Source organism: Balaenoptera physalus (assembly GCF_965194825.1).
Source record: "Balaenoptera physalus genome assembly, chromosome: 7".
Classification (NCBI taxonomy): domain Eukaryota; kingdom Metazoa; phylum Chordata; class Mammalia; order Artiodactyla; family Balaenopteridae; genus Balaenoptera; species Balaenoptera physalus.
Genome location: NC_138886.1, coordinates 5,253,548 through 5,271,232, shown reverse-complemented (window position 1 = coordinate 5,271,232; position 17,685 = coordinate 5,253,548). Strand labels below are relative to the sequence as shown.

The 17,685-nt window shown below is 57.5% G+C and overlaps 1 protein-coding gene and 1 long non-coding RNA gene across 6 annotated transcripts in view; one reads left to right on the top strand and one right to left on the bottom strand.

Moving 5' to 3' along the window:
- The window catches only part of FAM78A (family with sequence similarity 78 member A), a 42,942-nt gene that overhangs the window by 17,500 nt on the left and 7,757 nt on the right, over nt 1-17,685 (bottom strand). The window contains exons 1-2 of one of the 5 annotated variants that reach the window (XM_082468239.1): nt 12,896-13,019; nt 11,234-12,289 (exon numbers count right to left, since the gene is read on the bottom strand). In XM_082468239.1, coding sequence (XP_082324365.1) covers nt 11,234-11,556 — 323 coding nt within the window. In that variant the 5' untranslated portion in view covers nt 11,557-12,289; nt 12,896-13,019. Of the gene's footprint in view, nt 1-742; nt 1,763-11,233; nt 12,290-12,494; nt 12,850-12,895; nt 13,252-17,685 lie in introns of those variants that run through there. The other 4 variants (XM_082468240.1, XM_082468238.1, XM_082468242.1 and 1 more) reach the window with 4 other exon arrangements.
- Nucleotides 1-17,685, top strand: part of LOC309663784 — a 19,101-nt gene extending 1,416 nt beyond the window's left edge. The window contains exons 2-8 of the long non-coding RNA XR_014265463.1: nt 6,443-6,565; nt 8,464-8,543; nt 8,689-8,877; nt 15,186-15,257; nt 16,063-16,216; nt 16,334-16,482; nt 16,996-17,685. This is a non-coding gene — a long non-coding RNA (uncharacterized lncRNA). The remainder of the gene's footprint in view (nt 1-6,442; nt 6,566-8,463; nt 8,544-8,688; nt 8,878-15,185; nt 15,258-16,062; nt 16,217-16,333; nt 16,483-16,995) is intronic.

The window sequence follows — 17,685 nt, the reverse complement described above, 5'->3', positions numbered from 1 at the left end:
AGACAGTAAACAGACACCCAACATCATGTCAGGGAACTGGGGCTCCCCTAGGCATGGCCCCCCTCAAAAGCCACATCCTGTTCTCTTGCATCATCTCAAATTGGTCTCCCCCGGAAACCACTGTAGACAGGGCTGGATTCTGGCTGGGCTTTGGGAAGCCCTAGCTGCCCCTGCCCTCAAGGGAGGGGCCTGGGGGCAGCACACAGTAATGGGGGGCCCTGACCTGCGCTGTGCCCCCCCGTCCCATGTCCCAGCAGCTGGTGGGACGGCCACATGCAACCCTGTGGCCTTGGTTAGGGCGGAGGCCACCGGCCCCGAGAGGCTGGGGTGGGGCTACTCTCCTGGCCATACAACGCGTCAGGGCGGCCTGGGTAGGAGCGCAGGCAGCAGGGAGGTCCTTTCTCTTGCTTTAGGGGCCCCCAGTGGCCGTGGGGTCGGCACATCTAGGAGTGATTTGAGCCCCTCATTGACCAGCGTGTGACCGGGGTCAAACGCCCGCCTGCCCCCGAGTTTTGGTGGCCAGGGGCATGGGAACCAGCGCTCAGGGCCCTCGCCAAGGCTCTGGCCCCTCCCCTCCACACCTCCTCCACCACGCGGGGGCCTGGGCTCCCTGGCCCTCCGCCCAGCAAGGCCAACACCGTGGGCGGTGCCCTCTTCTCCCCACCGCCCACCCTCCCCCCGCCTTGTTTCTGCTCATGCCCGCCTAGAATAGGAAGCACAGCTCAGCCAGAATGGCTCCCACCTGGTTGGCCCCTGTCTTTGGAGCAGTAGAACCAAGAAAACCTAACCAGCCAGTCTCAAAACTCTGCTCTCGGTCCCAGCCTCGGGGCCAGCTTTACAATCAGTGCCTCCTGGACTTGCTGCAGCTGCCGGGGAACCTGCACTTGCAGCTTTGGGCCAGTCTGAGAACCAGCAGCACTTGGTCAGCCCGACTTGCTTGCAGGGGGCTCAGCCTTCCTGGGGAGGAAGCAGGCAGCCGGGCTGTCCAGAGCTCGGACTCAGGAAACCTACTGGCCTTGCTGAAAGTCTCAGCCACCCTCTCACTGGTGTGAGACCCTGGGCAAAATCCCAGCCCTCCCTGGACCCCAGACTCATCACCCACATCCCACCTGGGGTCATGGAAGACACAGGCAGGAACATGCCAGCCCAGGGCAGGGCATAAGACAAATGCCAGTGATTGGTGCCTGCTAGCACCATTGCTGTCACTTTGTTTTTTTTTTTACTTTTTTTTTTTAAATTATTTTTTAAATTTATTTATTTTTGGCTGCATTGGGTCTTCATTGCTGCGCACGGGCTTTCTCTAGTTGCGGCGCATGGGCTTCTCATTGTGGTGGCTTCTCTTGTTGTGGAGCACGGGCTCTAGGCACATGGGCTCAGTAGTTGTGGCTCACAGGCTCTAGAGCGCAGGCTCAGTAGTTGTGGCGCACTGGCTTAGTTGCTCCACGGCATGTGGGATCTTCCTGGACCAGGGCTCAAACCCGTGTCCCCTGCATTGGCAGGCGGATTCTTAACCACTGCGCCACCAGGGAGGCCCTGCTGTCACTATTGTTACTATAATAATAACTCTCTGACAGAAGAGGACTGTCCTAAGTTGCTCTGAGGACACATGGCTGGGGGCACAGCAGCGTCTGGGGAGCCCACCCCTTAGAAACTCATCAACAATCACATCCACCTCACCAGACAGATAAAGTAACGGCAGCTGGAGGGGGGCGTCTTTTTCCCAAGTTGATTTAGCTAAGCAATCAGGCCTGGGCACCTGCCATACCAAAGCTCAGGACACTTTGCCCCCAGAATTCCGCATACCTGTGTACACCAGCGGTGCTCTCCAGAATATACTACTTTACAAAATGCATTCCCGTTCATAGCAGCATTATTCACAATAGCCAAAAGGTGGAAACAACTGAAGTGTCCGTCAACGGATGATGGATCAAGTGGTCTATCCACGCAATGGAACATTATTCATCCTTAAAAAGGACATTCTGACACCTGCTACAACATGGATGAACCTTGAGGACATTATGCAAAGTGAAATAAGCCAGACACAAAAGGACAAATACTGTATGATTCCACATATATGAGGTTCCTAGAAGAGTCAAATTCATAGAGACAGAAAGTAGAATGGCGGTTGCCTGGGGCTGGGAGAGGGAAACGGGGGAGTCAGTGTTTCACGAGTGCGGAGTTTCAGTTGGGGAAGATGAAAATGTTCTGGAAATAGACACACAACAATGTGGATGTACTTAATGCTACCAAACTTAAAAATGGTTAAGACGGTAAATTTTATGTATATCTTATCACAATGTAAAAAATGCATCCCTTACTGAAATGCATCGTTTAATGTTAGCAGTTAGCAAATTTGGGGCCACTACAGGAGGGATGATCAGGGATGTGAGTTTGCTAATTTTTCTGTTTATTTCATTAAAAAGCTCACAAATTAGGGTAACACCTGCCTAGTAGGCCATCTCCTGCCCGGGGCCCTGAGCTCATCAAACACCAAGGAGGAGGTCACAGTCGGGAGCCTGCAGATTCGGCTGCCCCCGGGGGTGGCCGCCATGGACCAGAGAAGGGGGTCAGGGTACCTGTCCCGAATTTCTCAGAAGCCTGTGTCCCACCCGTGCCCAGCCTCCTGTGGTGGAAGGCACCCACTCTGTCTTCTCACAGTGGTTACACTTGCTTGTAAAAGTGTTGTGTTTTTGTTTTTTTTTTTAAGGCAGAAAGCCATCTTGCCAAAAGACCTTTTCTCTTGCCTTCGCCCTCTTTCACTTCCTAAGAGCTGGCGTGTTGTGGGACGCGGGGTCGCCACCAGAACGGCCTCTCTCTCTCAGCCTCTGACCCCCAGCTTCAGGTTTCCTTTTCCGCCTCCCAACCCCCAAATGCCCAGGCGCTGGCTCAGTCACAGACGGGTGACGGTCCCCATGAGCTGGCAGACAGCCGTGTCTCATGTGGGGTATTACTCAGAACCAGGGCCAAGGGCGTCTGTTTTCAAATCATCACAAGCCAGCTGGGCTGGCTCTGGGCCCCGTGGTCCAGTCTCCCCGTCGAGGTGGTGGAGGGAGCACGGTTAAGGGCACAGCTTCTGAGGAACGTGGACCAGCCGGGGTCCAGTCTCCCCCCGGCTACTAGTCACAAATCTCTGAGCTCCACATTGGTTCACTGTGGATAACCGCACCCACCTTCAAGGTTTTTGAGATGATTAAATGCGTCAATATATACTACCTGGTACACAGTAAACAGCAATACGTGGAAACTTCCGGAGACCATTGGAGCGAGGCTTGCCTCTAACACTAATGGATTTGCCAGCCCTGATGTGACCTGAAGCCTTCTGACCTCATTTATGTTTTCAGATTATCCATGCTCTGAAAGGAATGATTCCATAGAGTTCCTGCCTCTAAGACTTCCTGTTTGTTCTGGAATGACCTTGGGCTTCAAGGCAGACCCTCAGTTTTCCACCTCCTGGGTGGAGGGGTGAGTTTGGACCCTGGTCCTGCACACCCTGAGCCTTCTTGTTTGCACAGCAGGGACAATCCAGGTGCACATGCCAACGAAAGGTGTAGGCAAGGCTCCCAGCTCCGTGCCCGGCACACTAATGCTCAACCGGCAGATTTAGGTGGAGGAGGGGCATTTTGTGAACACGCGCAAACGCCCATTTCTGCCCCAGCACCTTCTCTCCAGACCTCAGGGCAGGTCGTGCCAGGCCTCCTACAGGCCAGCAGGAGGCCCTGGTCTCCCCCGTGTCCTCCCCCTTTGCTCGCTGGCCTGTGCTGGTCTTCAGGGCAACACTGGCTACAGAATTTGTGGGACCAGGGGGTGAAGTGAAAATAGGAGGCCCCTTGTTCAAATATAAAGAATTGCAACGTGGTGACAGCAGAGCATGGAACCACGCAAGGGGCCCTTCTGAGCACGGGGCCCAGTGGGACGGTGCAGTCCCCACGCCCGGGAAACTGGCCTGCTTCCGTGGGCCCCGTCACACTCCCACCCTCATCCCAGAGGGCAGCAGGCAAGTCCAGGCTTTCTGGGGCCCCTTGCAGCACATCTGAAACAGACTCCAGCGCCCCTCAGTGCCCTTTCCTTCTGCAGCCCCATCCACCATGCATTCAACAGATGTTTGCAGGGGCCTGCCATTGACGCTGGCCACGATGCTGTGAAAGGGACAGGCAGAGCTGCTGACCTGGTCAACAGTGATGCCGGCGGGGCCTGCACCCTCTGGGCGCCCAGCACCATCCCTGACTCCCTCTCGCCTCCAGACTGCCCCCCCTTCTCCTCTGCCTTCGCCCTGGCCACGACCCCTCACCTCTCCCAGCCTCCTCTTGCTGCCTGCCATGCTCTCCTCCCTGAAGCCTGAGTGATCTTTAAAAACACAAACCTGATGGCACTGTTCCTCCCTCCAACCCTATTAAGCCTGCCATGACTCCCCAAGGCCCTGAAAGCCAGATGCAGATGAAGCCAAGAGTCCTGCGCGCAAACACACACACACATACACACACGCGCACACACACACACACGGCTCTGAGCAACATGACCTAGAGTGTATGTCTGAGGGCTAACAAAAGGCCTTCCCTGGAGGCCAGAGAAGGGGTAGAGGCTGTGCTGAAGGGCACCCACGGGGGCTGGGGAGGGACACCCTGAGGCTCCAGGCCCAGCCGCCAGCCAGAAGCTGGCCCGGCTCGAAGGCCTCTTGTAGAGGGTGAAGGAAACCAGGGATGCCCAGAGGCCAGAGGTGTGGCCCTAAGGGGATGGGTGGGACTTGCCCCTCCTGTGGCCCTGGGAGCACACCTTTCCCAGCTGCTTTGTGCCAGGCAGGGTGGCGAGCCTGGGCCTGGGCTCTCTCCTAGGCACGGGAGGACCCTTGTGCCCCCGTGGGCCCTCGCCTCTCCCAGCCCTCTGACTGCATTTTGAGTTCCGGACAACAGAGCACCTGGTCTCAGAGCAGAGTTCCCAAACTTCACATCTTCTTTCCTCATTTTGGTCCTGTTTACATATCTCCTGTGCTATTATTCACTTAATTTTTTTCCTTGAAATTAATCACTTTTTTTAAAAACTCAACTAAATTTAGCTTTTCCTATGGAACACCTTTGAAATAACAGGTCGGATATATTGGGTATATATATATATTTTCTAATACACATTAGAATAAATATGTGGCTTTAAATTACAAGCACACTTAAGCTGAAACGAGTTCTCCTAAATATTATTTCACGTCCCACAAGTGGCACCATTGGGCACTCTAAGAAACACATTTACAGATGGCGACTTGGGGTTCGAGGGCAAGAGGGCTGCCCAGGGCACAAGGTTCTTCTGCCCGGCGCTGGTTTCGGTGCCCTCATGGGGGCCAGATGGGCGCTTAGGGATTTTCTCACCTGGTCCCCAAGTTTACAGAGCTTACTGTTTTTTTACAATTTGCAAAAAGTTCCAATTTTGTAAAATTTTTGCAATTTTACGAGAAATGAGGCCCAAGAGCCCCCTTCCAAACCAGACTGGGACCCTGGTTTCCTGACTCCTGCCCTGGGCGGCCACCCACTGGGCTGGCCCCTTCCCACCAGACAGGTCACCAGGCCCCCCTTTCCTGGGAGAGGAGCTGGAGGTGTCCCCTCCCCGCCTGCCCCTGGGGTTCCCCCAAACAACAAACACCACTTTTTCTTCCCACCTTACCCTTCTTCGCCCAGGCCACACTCCCAGGGCCTAACACGAGGGGGAAAGGGCCAACAGCGTTTTAGTTTTTAGTTATAAAAGCTGTGTTTTTGTTTTTAAAAAAAAAAAAAAAAAAAAGCAAGCGATCGAGAAGTACAAAAAGTGAGAAACGAAAGTCCTGTCTTCCGTGCTTCCGCCTCCCTCGCTGAGGTTACTCACCACATTACACCCTGATAAACATCCTTCTAGAGCAACCTCCCTGCACATACACACAGTAAATGTTCCCGTTTTTAGCGCTTTTAACAAAGATGGATTCGTACCCTACATATTTTACAACTTCTTTTAATGCAACGATGATAATATGATATAGAAGCTCTAGCTCCTCCTCCCCATGTGTAAGAGCCTCATCCTGTTCTGCCCTGGAGACAGACCATAGTTTCACCCCCTACTGATGGACACTTGGGGTGTTCATGGCTCTTTTCAGTGAAGGACAGGGCTGGAGTCTCTGTCCCCACACATACGTCCTTCTGCCCTGCTTCCTGCATTCACGTATTCGTTAATTCACTTGCTCAGGAGATTTCTGTGTGTGTCTGCCATACTCCAGGCACCAGGCCAGGGGCTCAGTTTCTCTAAGACAGACTCTAAAAGTAGGACAAGAGAGTTGAAGGGCGTGTGTGCGTGACATTGTAGTGGACAAAGCCAAGCTCACCTTCCAGAAGCTGCCTAAATTGTACCCCCAGGAACAGCACGGGAGGCTGTCTGCTCCCCCCCCACCGCCCCACAGCAGGCATTACTGATCTTTTTCATTTTTACCCAGATCCAATCAGCAAAAACAAAAAGTATCTCCGTATTTCATTTGCCGTTTCCCTGATCACTGTGCTGTCGGAGCCTTCTCACATGTCTCTGGGAGCTGCCAGCTTTTGTCTTCAGCCCTCAGAAGGTGAGGGTGGGTGCGATCGCTTGGCCGGGGCCGGTCCAGGGGGAGTTCTTTTGGGGCCAGGCCGTCCCCCCAAACTTCCTCCCACCCCAAAGCCTGGAAACAAGAACTTCCCTCTCCTGCCTCCGCCAGGGCCCCGCAGATGGGGGAGGCTGCCTTCCGCTCGCAGAGAGGAAGCATCGTCCTCAATTGTTCTGCACGGGCCCCGGCTCAGGCCCAGGCTGCAGGAAGAGGCCACATGGTCACCAGGGCCATTCCTCCTGACCCGGCTCCTGACCACTGGAGCAGAGCAAGCCTCCTGGGGCAAGTGGCCTCAGGTCTCAGCGGCCCTGGCCTCATCATAAAATGACGACCTCGTGGCGTCCTTGGGAGACCAGAGAGTGAACAGGGAGCTGGGGCAGCCACACAGCAACACCCCAGCTCCAGCATCCCCTGGCCAGAGGCCTCAGACCCCTCCACCCCTGCTCGGCCCTTTCCCACCAGCCTCATGATCCTGTGACAGCAGATGTCACTGCAGGTTCTGGCTGGAAAGACCCTCAGAGGTCTCGTCGCCCGAGATTCTCATACTGTAGGCGGGTATGTGAAACCCAACCCAGGAGAAGAAAGAACAGTAATGACTCCAACACGGCAATCTCCGTGCTGACTCTCTGCCAGGCACTGTGTAATTGATGATGAATTATTACTAGTTACGGTATGGATAGCGACCACATATACTATCTCATTTAATCCCTCAAACAACCCTGCGATGAGGGACTATTCTCCCCATTTCATAGAAGGGAACAGTGAGGCTCAGTAAGGTTGAGAGCCTGGCCCAAGCTCGCCACACCCGTGGACGATGGAGCTGGAGCCACGCCTGGCTGGACAAGGGCACAGGCGGGTGGCACTGTCAACCCAGAGAGACCCCGTCTCCTGAACTGCTCTCCTCCCCTCACCCCAAGCCTGACCTTTGGCAGAACCCTGAGCCACAGCCAACCTTGACCTTGGCCGTGGGCCAGATTCTCTGGGGGCTCCAGAGGAGGGCAAACTAGGGATAATGTGAAGCATCTCCCACACAGGGGAGAAACTGTGACTTGTCACTCGGAAGACTGTGCCAGCTGACAGGTGGTGCTTGAGGATTGTGGAGGATGGGGTGGTGGAGGCAGGCGGATCCAACAGTGTTCTGGGGGGGTGGCTTTGAAAGCTATGTGGGTTGGACCCCAAACCATATAGAATCCTCTCAAGCTGCCACAAGAAACTCACCATCTTCTAGCTCTCATCTGTAAGTCGGGGTATTACTGGGGTAGCATGTGGCGTTGTTCCACTGCAAATATTTCCAACCCACGACATTCAAAAGGGTTCTCCTGCTGGATTAGAGATTAATTTCAAGCAGGGATAATGTTTGGGGGTATTATGGGTTTTGCTTCAGTATTTGGAATTAATATTTTTAATACAAGCCCATTTGGCAAGAACAGAAGCCCTAACCTAACCTTTGCCACATTGCCGTTCCCTCCCCGGGCCATTAAAGCCCAGCGCCCGTGTGGGTTTCGTTTTAAGGCTTGAAATTGTCTGGGTCTAGCCCAGTAGTTCTCAACCAGGGGTGACTTCGCACCCCTCCCGGGGACATGGGGCAGTGTCGGTTGTCAGGACAGGGGGAGGGAGGCCGCTGGCATTGAGTGGGTAGAGACCAGGGACGCTGCCCAACGTCCTGCAGTGCACAGGACAGCCTGGTCCCGGCAAAGTCAGGGGACAGTTCCGGGTGGCCTGAGGCCGCTGGTCATCCCAGCGCTCACCACCCCTCACTTGCTTTCACATCACGGGTCTTAAAAATATGAAGCAGCTTAGTTACCACAGGAGGTTTGGGGTAGGGGAGATGGGAAGGGTATTTTCATCGCATCAAAATGCTTCCGTTTCCATTCGAGCAGGTGCAGCTGTCCAGGCTTATTCCGGAGGGCGCCAGTTGAATACAGAGCCTCCCCATGGGCCGGAGGAACCGTGCTATTTGGTAATTCAGTTTCTTAATATAATTTTGTTGATTAATAATCAATCGAGCAGTTTCCAACTCAGCATTTCAGCCACAGGTCACCTCCACCTGTCCTCTCCCTGAATCCTCCCAGCAGCCTAAGGGGGGGTTCTTACCCTGTTCACAGATGGCAAAAGCGAACCTCCAAGAGGTGACCTGCCGAGGCCCCAGAGCCAGTACTGGGCGGTAATTCTGACCCCGGGGCCTGAGCCCATTAACGACCAGTGCATCCTGCCCCCAGGGAGCCTCGAACCCTGCCCTTTCTCCAGGGCTGGTCCTATCCCAACCGGGAGTCCAGCGGACCCAGGAGAATGAGGTATGCGGGACACAGGGGTCCCTGCGCTGAAGGCGTGTCCCGAGAAGGGGAGGGAACAAAAGGAAACACATGGAACGCAAGGAAAATGGCCTTCAACCACTTGAAAACTCAAATCGTCCATGACTTACACTACTATTAAATTCTTAAAAGTCAGGGAGTGGGCCCTCTGTGAAAGAGGAAGACCTGGGCTGGGGAGAAAATTCCACACAAAGAGTAATTTACATCTGTCCAGATTCTGTCGTTTCGGCCCTGATTCTCAACTCGCTACATATCCCATTACCCACTTCCCATCCGATAGAAGAATCAGAACAGTAATAACACCGTTAAGGACGACAGTCACTTGCAGTAAGTGTTTACCGTGGGCTTGGCGGAGTGCCGGCTGCTTGACCAATGTCACCTCCCGTAATTCAATAAGCCTTGGTGCAAGAACTATGACTGGCCCCAATTTGCAGACGAGGAAACCGAGGGTCAGAGTGGCTCAGGTCACACCCTGGAAAGTGGCAGAGCCTGGACTCAAGCCCAGGTCTGCTTGACTGCAGTCTAGATGTGCACTGGGTTCCTCTAACCGGGAACCAAGGACTGGCACAGACAGAGAAAGGTCACCTCAGGTCTCCTGATGCACGCCTGTCTCCAGCCATGGCGCTCGAACGGACTCAGAGCCACCAAAGGGAGCACAAGGCCTTGAAGACTCAGTAAACATCCCCCACCCACCCACCCCCCATGCACAGATGGGGAAGCTGAGGCTCCAAGCCAGGCCCGCTCCCTCCCCACCACACGCCACGTCCATCTCTGCAGAACTCAGTCCCTTTAGCTTTCCCCAACGTTCTTCCTCTTGGAGCTTGCATCTTTCCAAGTTCAGAAGGACCCTCTGGCTTCCTTACCCTTTCTAGGGAAGAAAACAAGCGGAGCCTAAAAGCCCTAGGAAAACCTTTGTGTCTTGCCAATTGCCCCAGATGCCTTGCAAAGCCTGAGGAGGTTTGGGGCTTAAGGCTTCTTAGGGAAGGTCTGCACCAAATAACTAAGAATCATGTTTCCCTTCTTGGGATGGAAAGTCAGCCCCCAGCCTGGTTTAAGAGCCACTTGGAGAATGAGACTTGGATGTAGACGTCAGGTGGCCAGAGGGGAGCCGATGAGTGTCCAGATATGCGCCACGTGCACCTCTGGCGCGGTCATGGTTACACCTAGTTTTAAGTTTTTCCATGATCCTCCTGTTGCCCTTGCAACTTCAGTCATCAAGTGGAGAAGCCACAAGATTTGGTGTCCCCTCCCCACCCTCTCTAATTTCAGGTGGCCCAGGATATTCTTAAATCAGTGAAGAGTTCCAAGTCCTGGGGAAAGTCTACTCCATTCCTCACTTGCGGGACCAGGGAGGGATGCAGCACAGGGTAGAGACCCCGAGAGACAGGCTGTGGGCGAGTGTCCATGGCCAGCCGTGGGAGTCACAGGGGTCAAGTTGGGGGGCTGCCCTCGGGGCCTGCCTGGTGCTCTCAGAAGCGTCCTCGTGCTCAGAAACAGCTATTGTCACCACCCTGTCTTAGGCGGCCCTTCAAGTTAAGTCACTTCCCCCTCTGTCTACAGCTGCTCTTGCCACACTCAGGATGACCATCTCTAGGATCAGAGAACATGCCAGGGTCTCAGGGTGCCACACCGAGAGCTACATTATCCTGGGGACATTCTGGGGACCGGGCTGGACAGAAGAGGTCTGAGGGCTCCTCTCAGCTCTTAGGGGCCCACTGGAGCCTTCTGGACACAGACGCTGGCTGTGCACATAAAGTGGCCTTCTGCTGCGGAGAGAGGAAACGCTGCGCTGAAAAGCACACCGGGTTTCTACAACCCTCTCGAACAAAACTCCGCCCGGAACAGAGCAGTGTTCCCCCAGGTCCTGATGTGCCTCTGAAAACACCAGGGGACGAGTTCAGGTCCGACACAAAGCCCTGCCCCCTAAATCTGGAGACTGCAGAGGCCCGGCTCTCCTTCCCTGAGTACCTGCCACGTGTGCTGGTGGAGGTCTGAGCCAGGCCAAGCCGCAGCCTCTCTAGTGACCCGGGACAGCATGCGTGCTTTGCCAAAGAGGCACCTGGTGGAACGTCCCTCTACTTTCTGGGCATCTTGCAGGGAGGGGTACGGGAACCGCAGGGGGCCAGGGACAGTGGAAGGGAAGGTCCTAGAGCCGTGACCCCAATCTGAATCAACAGGCAAGCCCTCTAGGTCACCTGGCCAAGGAGGAATCAGAGGCCACTTCCATGTCTGCCTAACACTTCCCTCTGGCCCCGGTGAGACCCCTCTCTAACCCCCCAGAGCCCCAAGCTCCCCCACCCCAGGGGCGCCCCGGAGCTTGCTCCTGAGCGGTACTCACACGCCCTGCTCCCCATACTGGTTGTAGAACTCCATGTGGCTACACGCCTGAATCCAGCCAACTATCCAGGTCTCCTTCTTGGGGATGGGCGGCATGACCACCTGGGCCGAGGCACGGAAGTGGGGTGTCCGGTAGCGAAGCACCACGCTGGAGGACTCGTCGATGCTGGTGGGGATGGGATCGATAGAGGCCTTGACGTCGATCACCGTGATGCCTTCCCGGAAGACTCTGGCTTTGCCCCCGATGCTCTGAATACAGCCCATGGCACACAGTACGGCTCTGATCTCCAGGGAAGGCCAGCAGTCCCAGAGAAAATCGGGCATTGAAAGGATGGAGGCTGCCGGACCCAGTGCAGACACTACAGCTCTCCAATCTCAGATCTCAAGACTGATATCCATAGGATAGAAAATTCACTGAGTAGAGGGGGTTTGCATATCACTACCTCGGGCCTGATTATAAATAAGGATTTTGCTGCATTTCAAGGGCCCTGGGTTCTCTCTTCTTCTGCTAGCAGTGGACAAAAACCACCGATATTCTTTGGGTTAAAAAAAGAAAAGTTTGGAGGTTAATGGATAATCATGTTGTTCAGACATCCAGCCCTTCCTTCCGTGCCTCACACGCGGGGAACGCAGCTCAGAGACGCTCCCTGAAGTCTTGGGGCGAAGAAGGCAAATGCCGGCAGGCACATAAATAAGGAAGGCTCCGTCGCCTGCGCGGTGCCGCCACCCTCGCTGCAGAAGACCGACTTCCTACCCTTCTGCCTTCCGCACGCGCTCGGGGCACACGCACCCGGCCGCTCGCCCAGTCCGGCCGAATCAATGGAAGAGCAGTTTCTGTTCAGTCCGCCGAGGTCCAGGCGCCCTCGGTGGCTTCCAGGAGGCGAGCGCCCGGCTCCCGCGGGGCCCCCGAGGAGCGCGGCGCGGATCCCCGTCGGCGCCCACTCGCGGGCACGCCGCGTCCCCTCGCCGCTGTCGCTGTCGCCGCCGCCGCCGCCGCCGTGCGGAGCCCCAGGGCTGCGCTCGGGCCGTCGCCTGGTTCGCCGCGGCCGCCGAGGACCTGGTGGGAGGTGGAAGGCACAGGGCGTCAAGGCCCGCCTCAAAGTTGAGCCGAACTTTGCTGCGGGGGGCGCGCGGGGCGGCGACGCGTGTGCGCGGGGCGCGGGCTGCGGAGCTGACGGCGCAGCTCTGTGAGGTCTGCCCGGAGGCGGCGGCCCCCCCCGCCACGCCCGCCCCGTCAGTGGCGGCCGCAAGACCGCGCGCACCAGCGAATAATCGCCGCCGGTGACATCTCCGCTGACCCCTCCCGGCCCGGAGGCGGGGTGGGGCGGGGGGCGACTGGCTGGCACTGCAGTGGGCCTCGTGAACTTTCGGGTCCTGGCACTGTCCCCACCGCCTCGCCGCCGGCGCCCCTTCCCCGAACGGGTCCCTTCGGCCCCCGGGGGGCGCAGTGCCACCCCGCAGGCCGGTCTGATCGGGCGCACGCCCCTTCCCGGGCCGGGGTCTCCCGACTCCCGGAGGGCGCAATACTCCAGCCCCGCCGCGTCCGGCGCCTCTGTGCCCCCCTCGCCAGCCCCAAGCGGCCCCCGATCCCCGCGCGTCCGGCGCGCTCGCCGCTGCCGGGAACTTTGGCGCGCACACCCCCACCCGGGCGCCGCCGACTCACCTGCCCCTCGGCCCGCTCCGCGTGCCCGGGCTGCCGCCCTCCGGACGCCCTGAACCCGCCGCGGGCACGTCCTCGGGGCGCCCCCCCCCCCTTCCCCAAGCAGTGTCCTTTAGCTCTACTGGGGTCTGGGGCCGGCGTGGGCGCCCCCGGCCCCCACGTCCTCCTAGCTCGGGGCTGCTGGGGGGTGGCCGGGGGCGGAGGGGTGAGGCTCGGGGCTCTCTCGCCCCCACCCCGCGCGCCTGCTTTATTTTATGATCATTGTGAGCGTGCTGTAGCCGCTCAGCCCCGCCGCCGCGCCGCAGCCGCCGGGCGCGCCCCGCGTTGCCTCGCTCTGGTGCAGCATCGGAAAGGCAACCAGGTCAAACTTTGCAGAAACTCAGCCCCTGCGCCGGCCTGGCCCCGTGTCCGCCCGCAGCCGCCGGCCGGAGCGCAGCGCACGCAAAGACCGCCGCCCGCTCGCCTACCCCGCGGGGATGCAGGTCCGCAGGCGGCGGCGGCGGCGGCGGCGGCGGCGGGCGGGCGCCGCCTCCTCCTCGCCGCCCGCCCTGCGCTCCACCCTCGCTCCCCGCACACAGCCCGCCTCCCCCTGGTAATCCTCTCCCCCTCTTCCCCCTCTAGCTCCCTGTCTCTCTCTCTCTCTCTCTCTCTCTCTCTCTCTCTCTTCAGCTGCGGCGGGGGAGCTGAGCCTATCCTCGCAGAAACGACATTTCCTCTTCGGCTAGCCGCGGGAATTCTGGGTAGTGTAGTTCGGCTTCTGTCTCGGGTCCAGGTGGGCTGCTCCTCGTGCCCTTTGAACTCAGCGGGCTTTCCGGGGCTCAGGGCAGGCGGGAAAGGGTTGCCGTTGCCCTGGCATTCCTGGCCTGGCTGGGTGGAAACAGTGCAGGGCTCTGGGAGGCTCCAAGGCTGGGAAGTTTGGGAGTGGGGAGAGAAGTTCTAGGAAAAAGGTCCCCGTGTTTCTTGCTCTGTGCTGGACTTCTGGGCACCCTGACAGGTGGTCAGGCCCGTCGGGCCCCAACTGTGATAAGCACTGTACAAGCTTGATCACTTCATCCACCATCAACCACCCCTGGTAGGAGGCCTATGGTGTGTATTTCACAGAGCAGGACTCCAAAGCTGGGAGATTCCCAAGACCTGCCCAAGGCCTCCCCCAGGCAGGTATCCCAGCTGAGACCCCAGAGATCTGTGTACAGAGGTTCTCCCTGGATGGGAGAGGGGAGGGGGAATCGCTGTTCACCTCTCTAAGCATCTTCAAACCAGTAGCCCCACCCACACCTGGTAACTACCCCCCGCCACTCCCAAGCCAGAGCATCTTGGGTGGCAGTGAGGGCAGGGATTGGAGGAGCAGCGGGTTCTGGCCACTTTGAGGTGTTTTCTTTGAGGGGTGATCAGCCAGCCAAATGATCCATCTACACCAGCACCAGTTCAGGCCACAGGCAGGAAGTGGCCTGTTGAAGTGGCCACTGCCTCTTGGCCAGCTGCACCCCTACCCTCGCCCTGCTTACTGCCATGGTCCCTCAGCCTAATGAGGGGTCATCCCTTTCCAGGTCAGCTGGTAAGTAGTTTATTCCTAGTCCTGCTGACTGAGACCAAGGTGGGGTGGCCTCATGGTCTGCTTACAGCCAGAAGACAGGAACAGCACGGGTCTCCGAAGGACCCCGTGTAAATTTCCATTTCCGGGAAGAAGCTTTCCCTGGCCTCTAACCCACAGTGTCCTCTCCCTGCTGTGAACTCACGGCCTCCACAAAGCATTCTGCCCCTCTATGACGCACTTCAGCCTTCACATAATTATTATGCTAATAACTTTGGGGGCGTCCATCTCATCTGCCCACACCATCACCCCCAGTGCCTGGAACAGAGAGGACCCCACTGGTTGGGGTGCCCCCTGAGGGCAGGGACACTGTCCTGGCCACAAGGACATGAGTGCTCCGTGAACATGTGCTGAGCTGCACTTCTTGCTCATCTGACGTGACGAGAACAGAGGCCAGAGCCCTAACCTGCTCACTAAGCGGCCAGGCCGGAGAGGATTTCCTGGAGTCCTTGATGCCTGTTGGAAGTGAGGTTACACCCTGCAGCCCTGGGCTTGGTCGGCCTGGGTTTGTGATGATGATGGTAAATCACCCACTATGTGGTCTGCACTGCTGAGTGAGTATTGTCTCCGCTATCCTCCTTGACCCCAGGAGGAGGGCTGGACAGACAGAGAGACCCAGGGGTCATGTGACAGTGGCTTTCCGGAGTCTGGATGCACGCTCAGATCTGGCCAAGTTCAAAGCCCACTTATTTCCTCCTCCAGGCACGCCGCCCTTGCCTGGGGGCCAGCCCCTCCGAGCCCGGATGGAAGTGACGTTAGAAAGCCCTGTGTCCGGTAAGTCCCACCAGAAGACTGCTTGGGTGCCCATGGGATGAGCAAAATAGAAAACCCCTGTCCCTCGGCCCCAGAGCTGCACCCTCTGCTACGTCACCTCCTGTGCAGTACTTCGTCTTGGGCTAGTTCGAGGGCCAGTTCTGCAGAGGGAGGGCCCAGGCAGCGTCTTTTTGCCAGGCTCTGAGCTGAGGACGGGACCCCCCCGGGGCCAGCCCTGACGGATGGAGGGTCTGAAAGGGCTTGGCCCACGCCAGCATCCCCTGTCCCGGCTCCCCACTGGCCCTCCAAGGTTCCGGCTGCTCCCCCAGCTCTCAGCCCCTCCAGCCCTCCTGCAGCCCTTCCTCCTGCTCAGCATTTTCTGGAGTCTGTGGGTGTTGGGCACAGACCCACGGCTGTCTCAGCATATGTGAAGGCCCGTGATACATCCACACGAGAGGGAAGCGCTGGCGTCTGCAGAACCAAGGAAGGGGACATCTGTTTGCGACGTGCCCAACACCACGGGGACACTCGCACGGCCCTCCAATCCTCTCCCCCTCCCTCAGACCTCAGTCTCCCCAGCCTCCTCTGCCTTGATGTCACCAGTGAATGGGAAAGAGCAGGACTCTGGAGGCACAGCCGCCACCCCTCCTCGGGGATGGTGAACCCCCCAGTGTGGCAACTTGGGAGCGCCAAGTGCTGTCAGTGGGAAGACAAGGTCCCTCAGTTCCCAGCATGTTGGCCCGGAAAGGCCGTGAAAACCCAAAGCCACACAGCAAACCAGAGGAAGAAACAACCTGACCTCACCCAGCTGGGTTTTAACACGCAGCCCCAGTGAGTCCAGAGTCCTCCCAGGTCAGCAGAAAGAGCCGGATGCAGGACCTCCTCACTGAGCATCGCTGTAGCCAGGGCCTTTGCATGCATCACCTTCGTGACCACACAGTGACCCAGTAAGCCAGTCCCGTTACCATCCCATTCCACAGGTGAGGATACTGGGGCCTGGTGAAGAGGGAGGTGTGGATGGAACCCGCCCCCCGGCTCTGAGACCTGGAGGCCGGAGGATTTGATAGAGCAGGCGCTCTCACCAGCATTCCCTGCAGCTGTAGGGACCTCACTCTTATGGCCAACGGAGACAGTCCTAAAGCACCTTCTCCCTCATGGACCAAGATCTCAGGGCCACAGCTGGTCCTCCAAGACCTCTCAGCCTCCAAGGGTGCAGTCATCATGAGACCGGAAAGGCATTTGTCAGGTGGGAAAATCCCTTGTTCTGCAGATGGAAATGTTAAGTGCTGGGATTCTGTTGCCCTGGGAGACAGGGTTATCTCCTTAACTGTTTAGGACCAGGCTGGAAGCCAATGGCGAGGCTTGAAATGTCCGCCTGGGAGACGCGCGGGCAGGGTTGGAGGGCCAGGTAGGTGGCTGGAGGGGATGATGCATCAGGAGGCAAGGAGGCTGCAGGGCCCACCTGGCACCACTGAGGCACCTCACCTCTGCAGAGAGTGGGCTCAGCCTGGCCAAGCTAGCACATCCGGGATCTCCGAGAGGGCTGGTCCCGCAGCCTCCCTACAGATGGGGAACATGGGCCGGCAAGGTCATACAGGGAGGGCTCCGGAACTAGATTCCAGGTCTCCTGGCCCCGAGGTCCATGATAACCTCACTCTCCACGGAGGAGCAGAGCTGTGGCATGGGGCCCTGCATAAAACCAGTGCCTGGGGTGGCCGCAAATCTTTCCAGCCAAAGGCTCAGGAGCACATTCTTGTAGGTCGTGTTAGGTTTGGGACTGACCAGCTCGCCTCCCCACCACCTCACGCCCATGCATTCCTTCCCCAGTATTGACTGGGCACCTGGGCTGTCCGCTCAGAAGACACGAGGGAACACAGCCAGGGCCTGGACACATAGGAGGCATGGTCCCCTCAGCACTCACATCCCCGTGGGCCGGAGAGATGCCAAGGGATAACTCCGAGAATGATCAACAGAGATGTTAATTAACGTGGATAATAAATGGGTACAAATTCATGCTCAAGACGGTTATGAGAAAGTATCGATTGCTATAAACCAGGACGTATATGAGTAAGTTGTTTTGATGTGTGTGTGTCCAGTGCTGAGCTTGGGGAGGGGAGGGTGAAGGATGCGTGTTCCAGGGGTGTGAGGGGTGTGATGGTGTGTGAGGCAGTTAGAGTGTGTGGGTGAATGTGTGTGTATGTGAGTGTGTGATGATGTGAGTGTGTGTGACAGTGTGAGTTTGTGCGTGTCTGTGTGTGAGGGTACGTGCGGCAGTTGTGTGTAACCGCTTGGGGGTGTGTCTGTGTGTCTGGGAAGGCGTATGTACGTGTGTCCATGTGGGTGTGTGTATGAGGTGTGTAATGGTGTGAGTGACCACAAGTGGTGTGGGTGTAGATGAGGGAGTGTGTGTATATTGTGTGTGGCAGTGTGTGCCTTGTGTGAGGGTGTG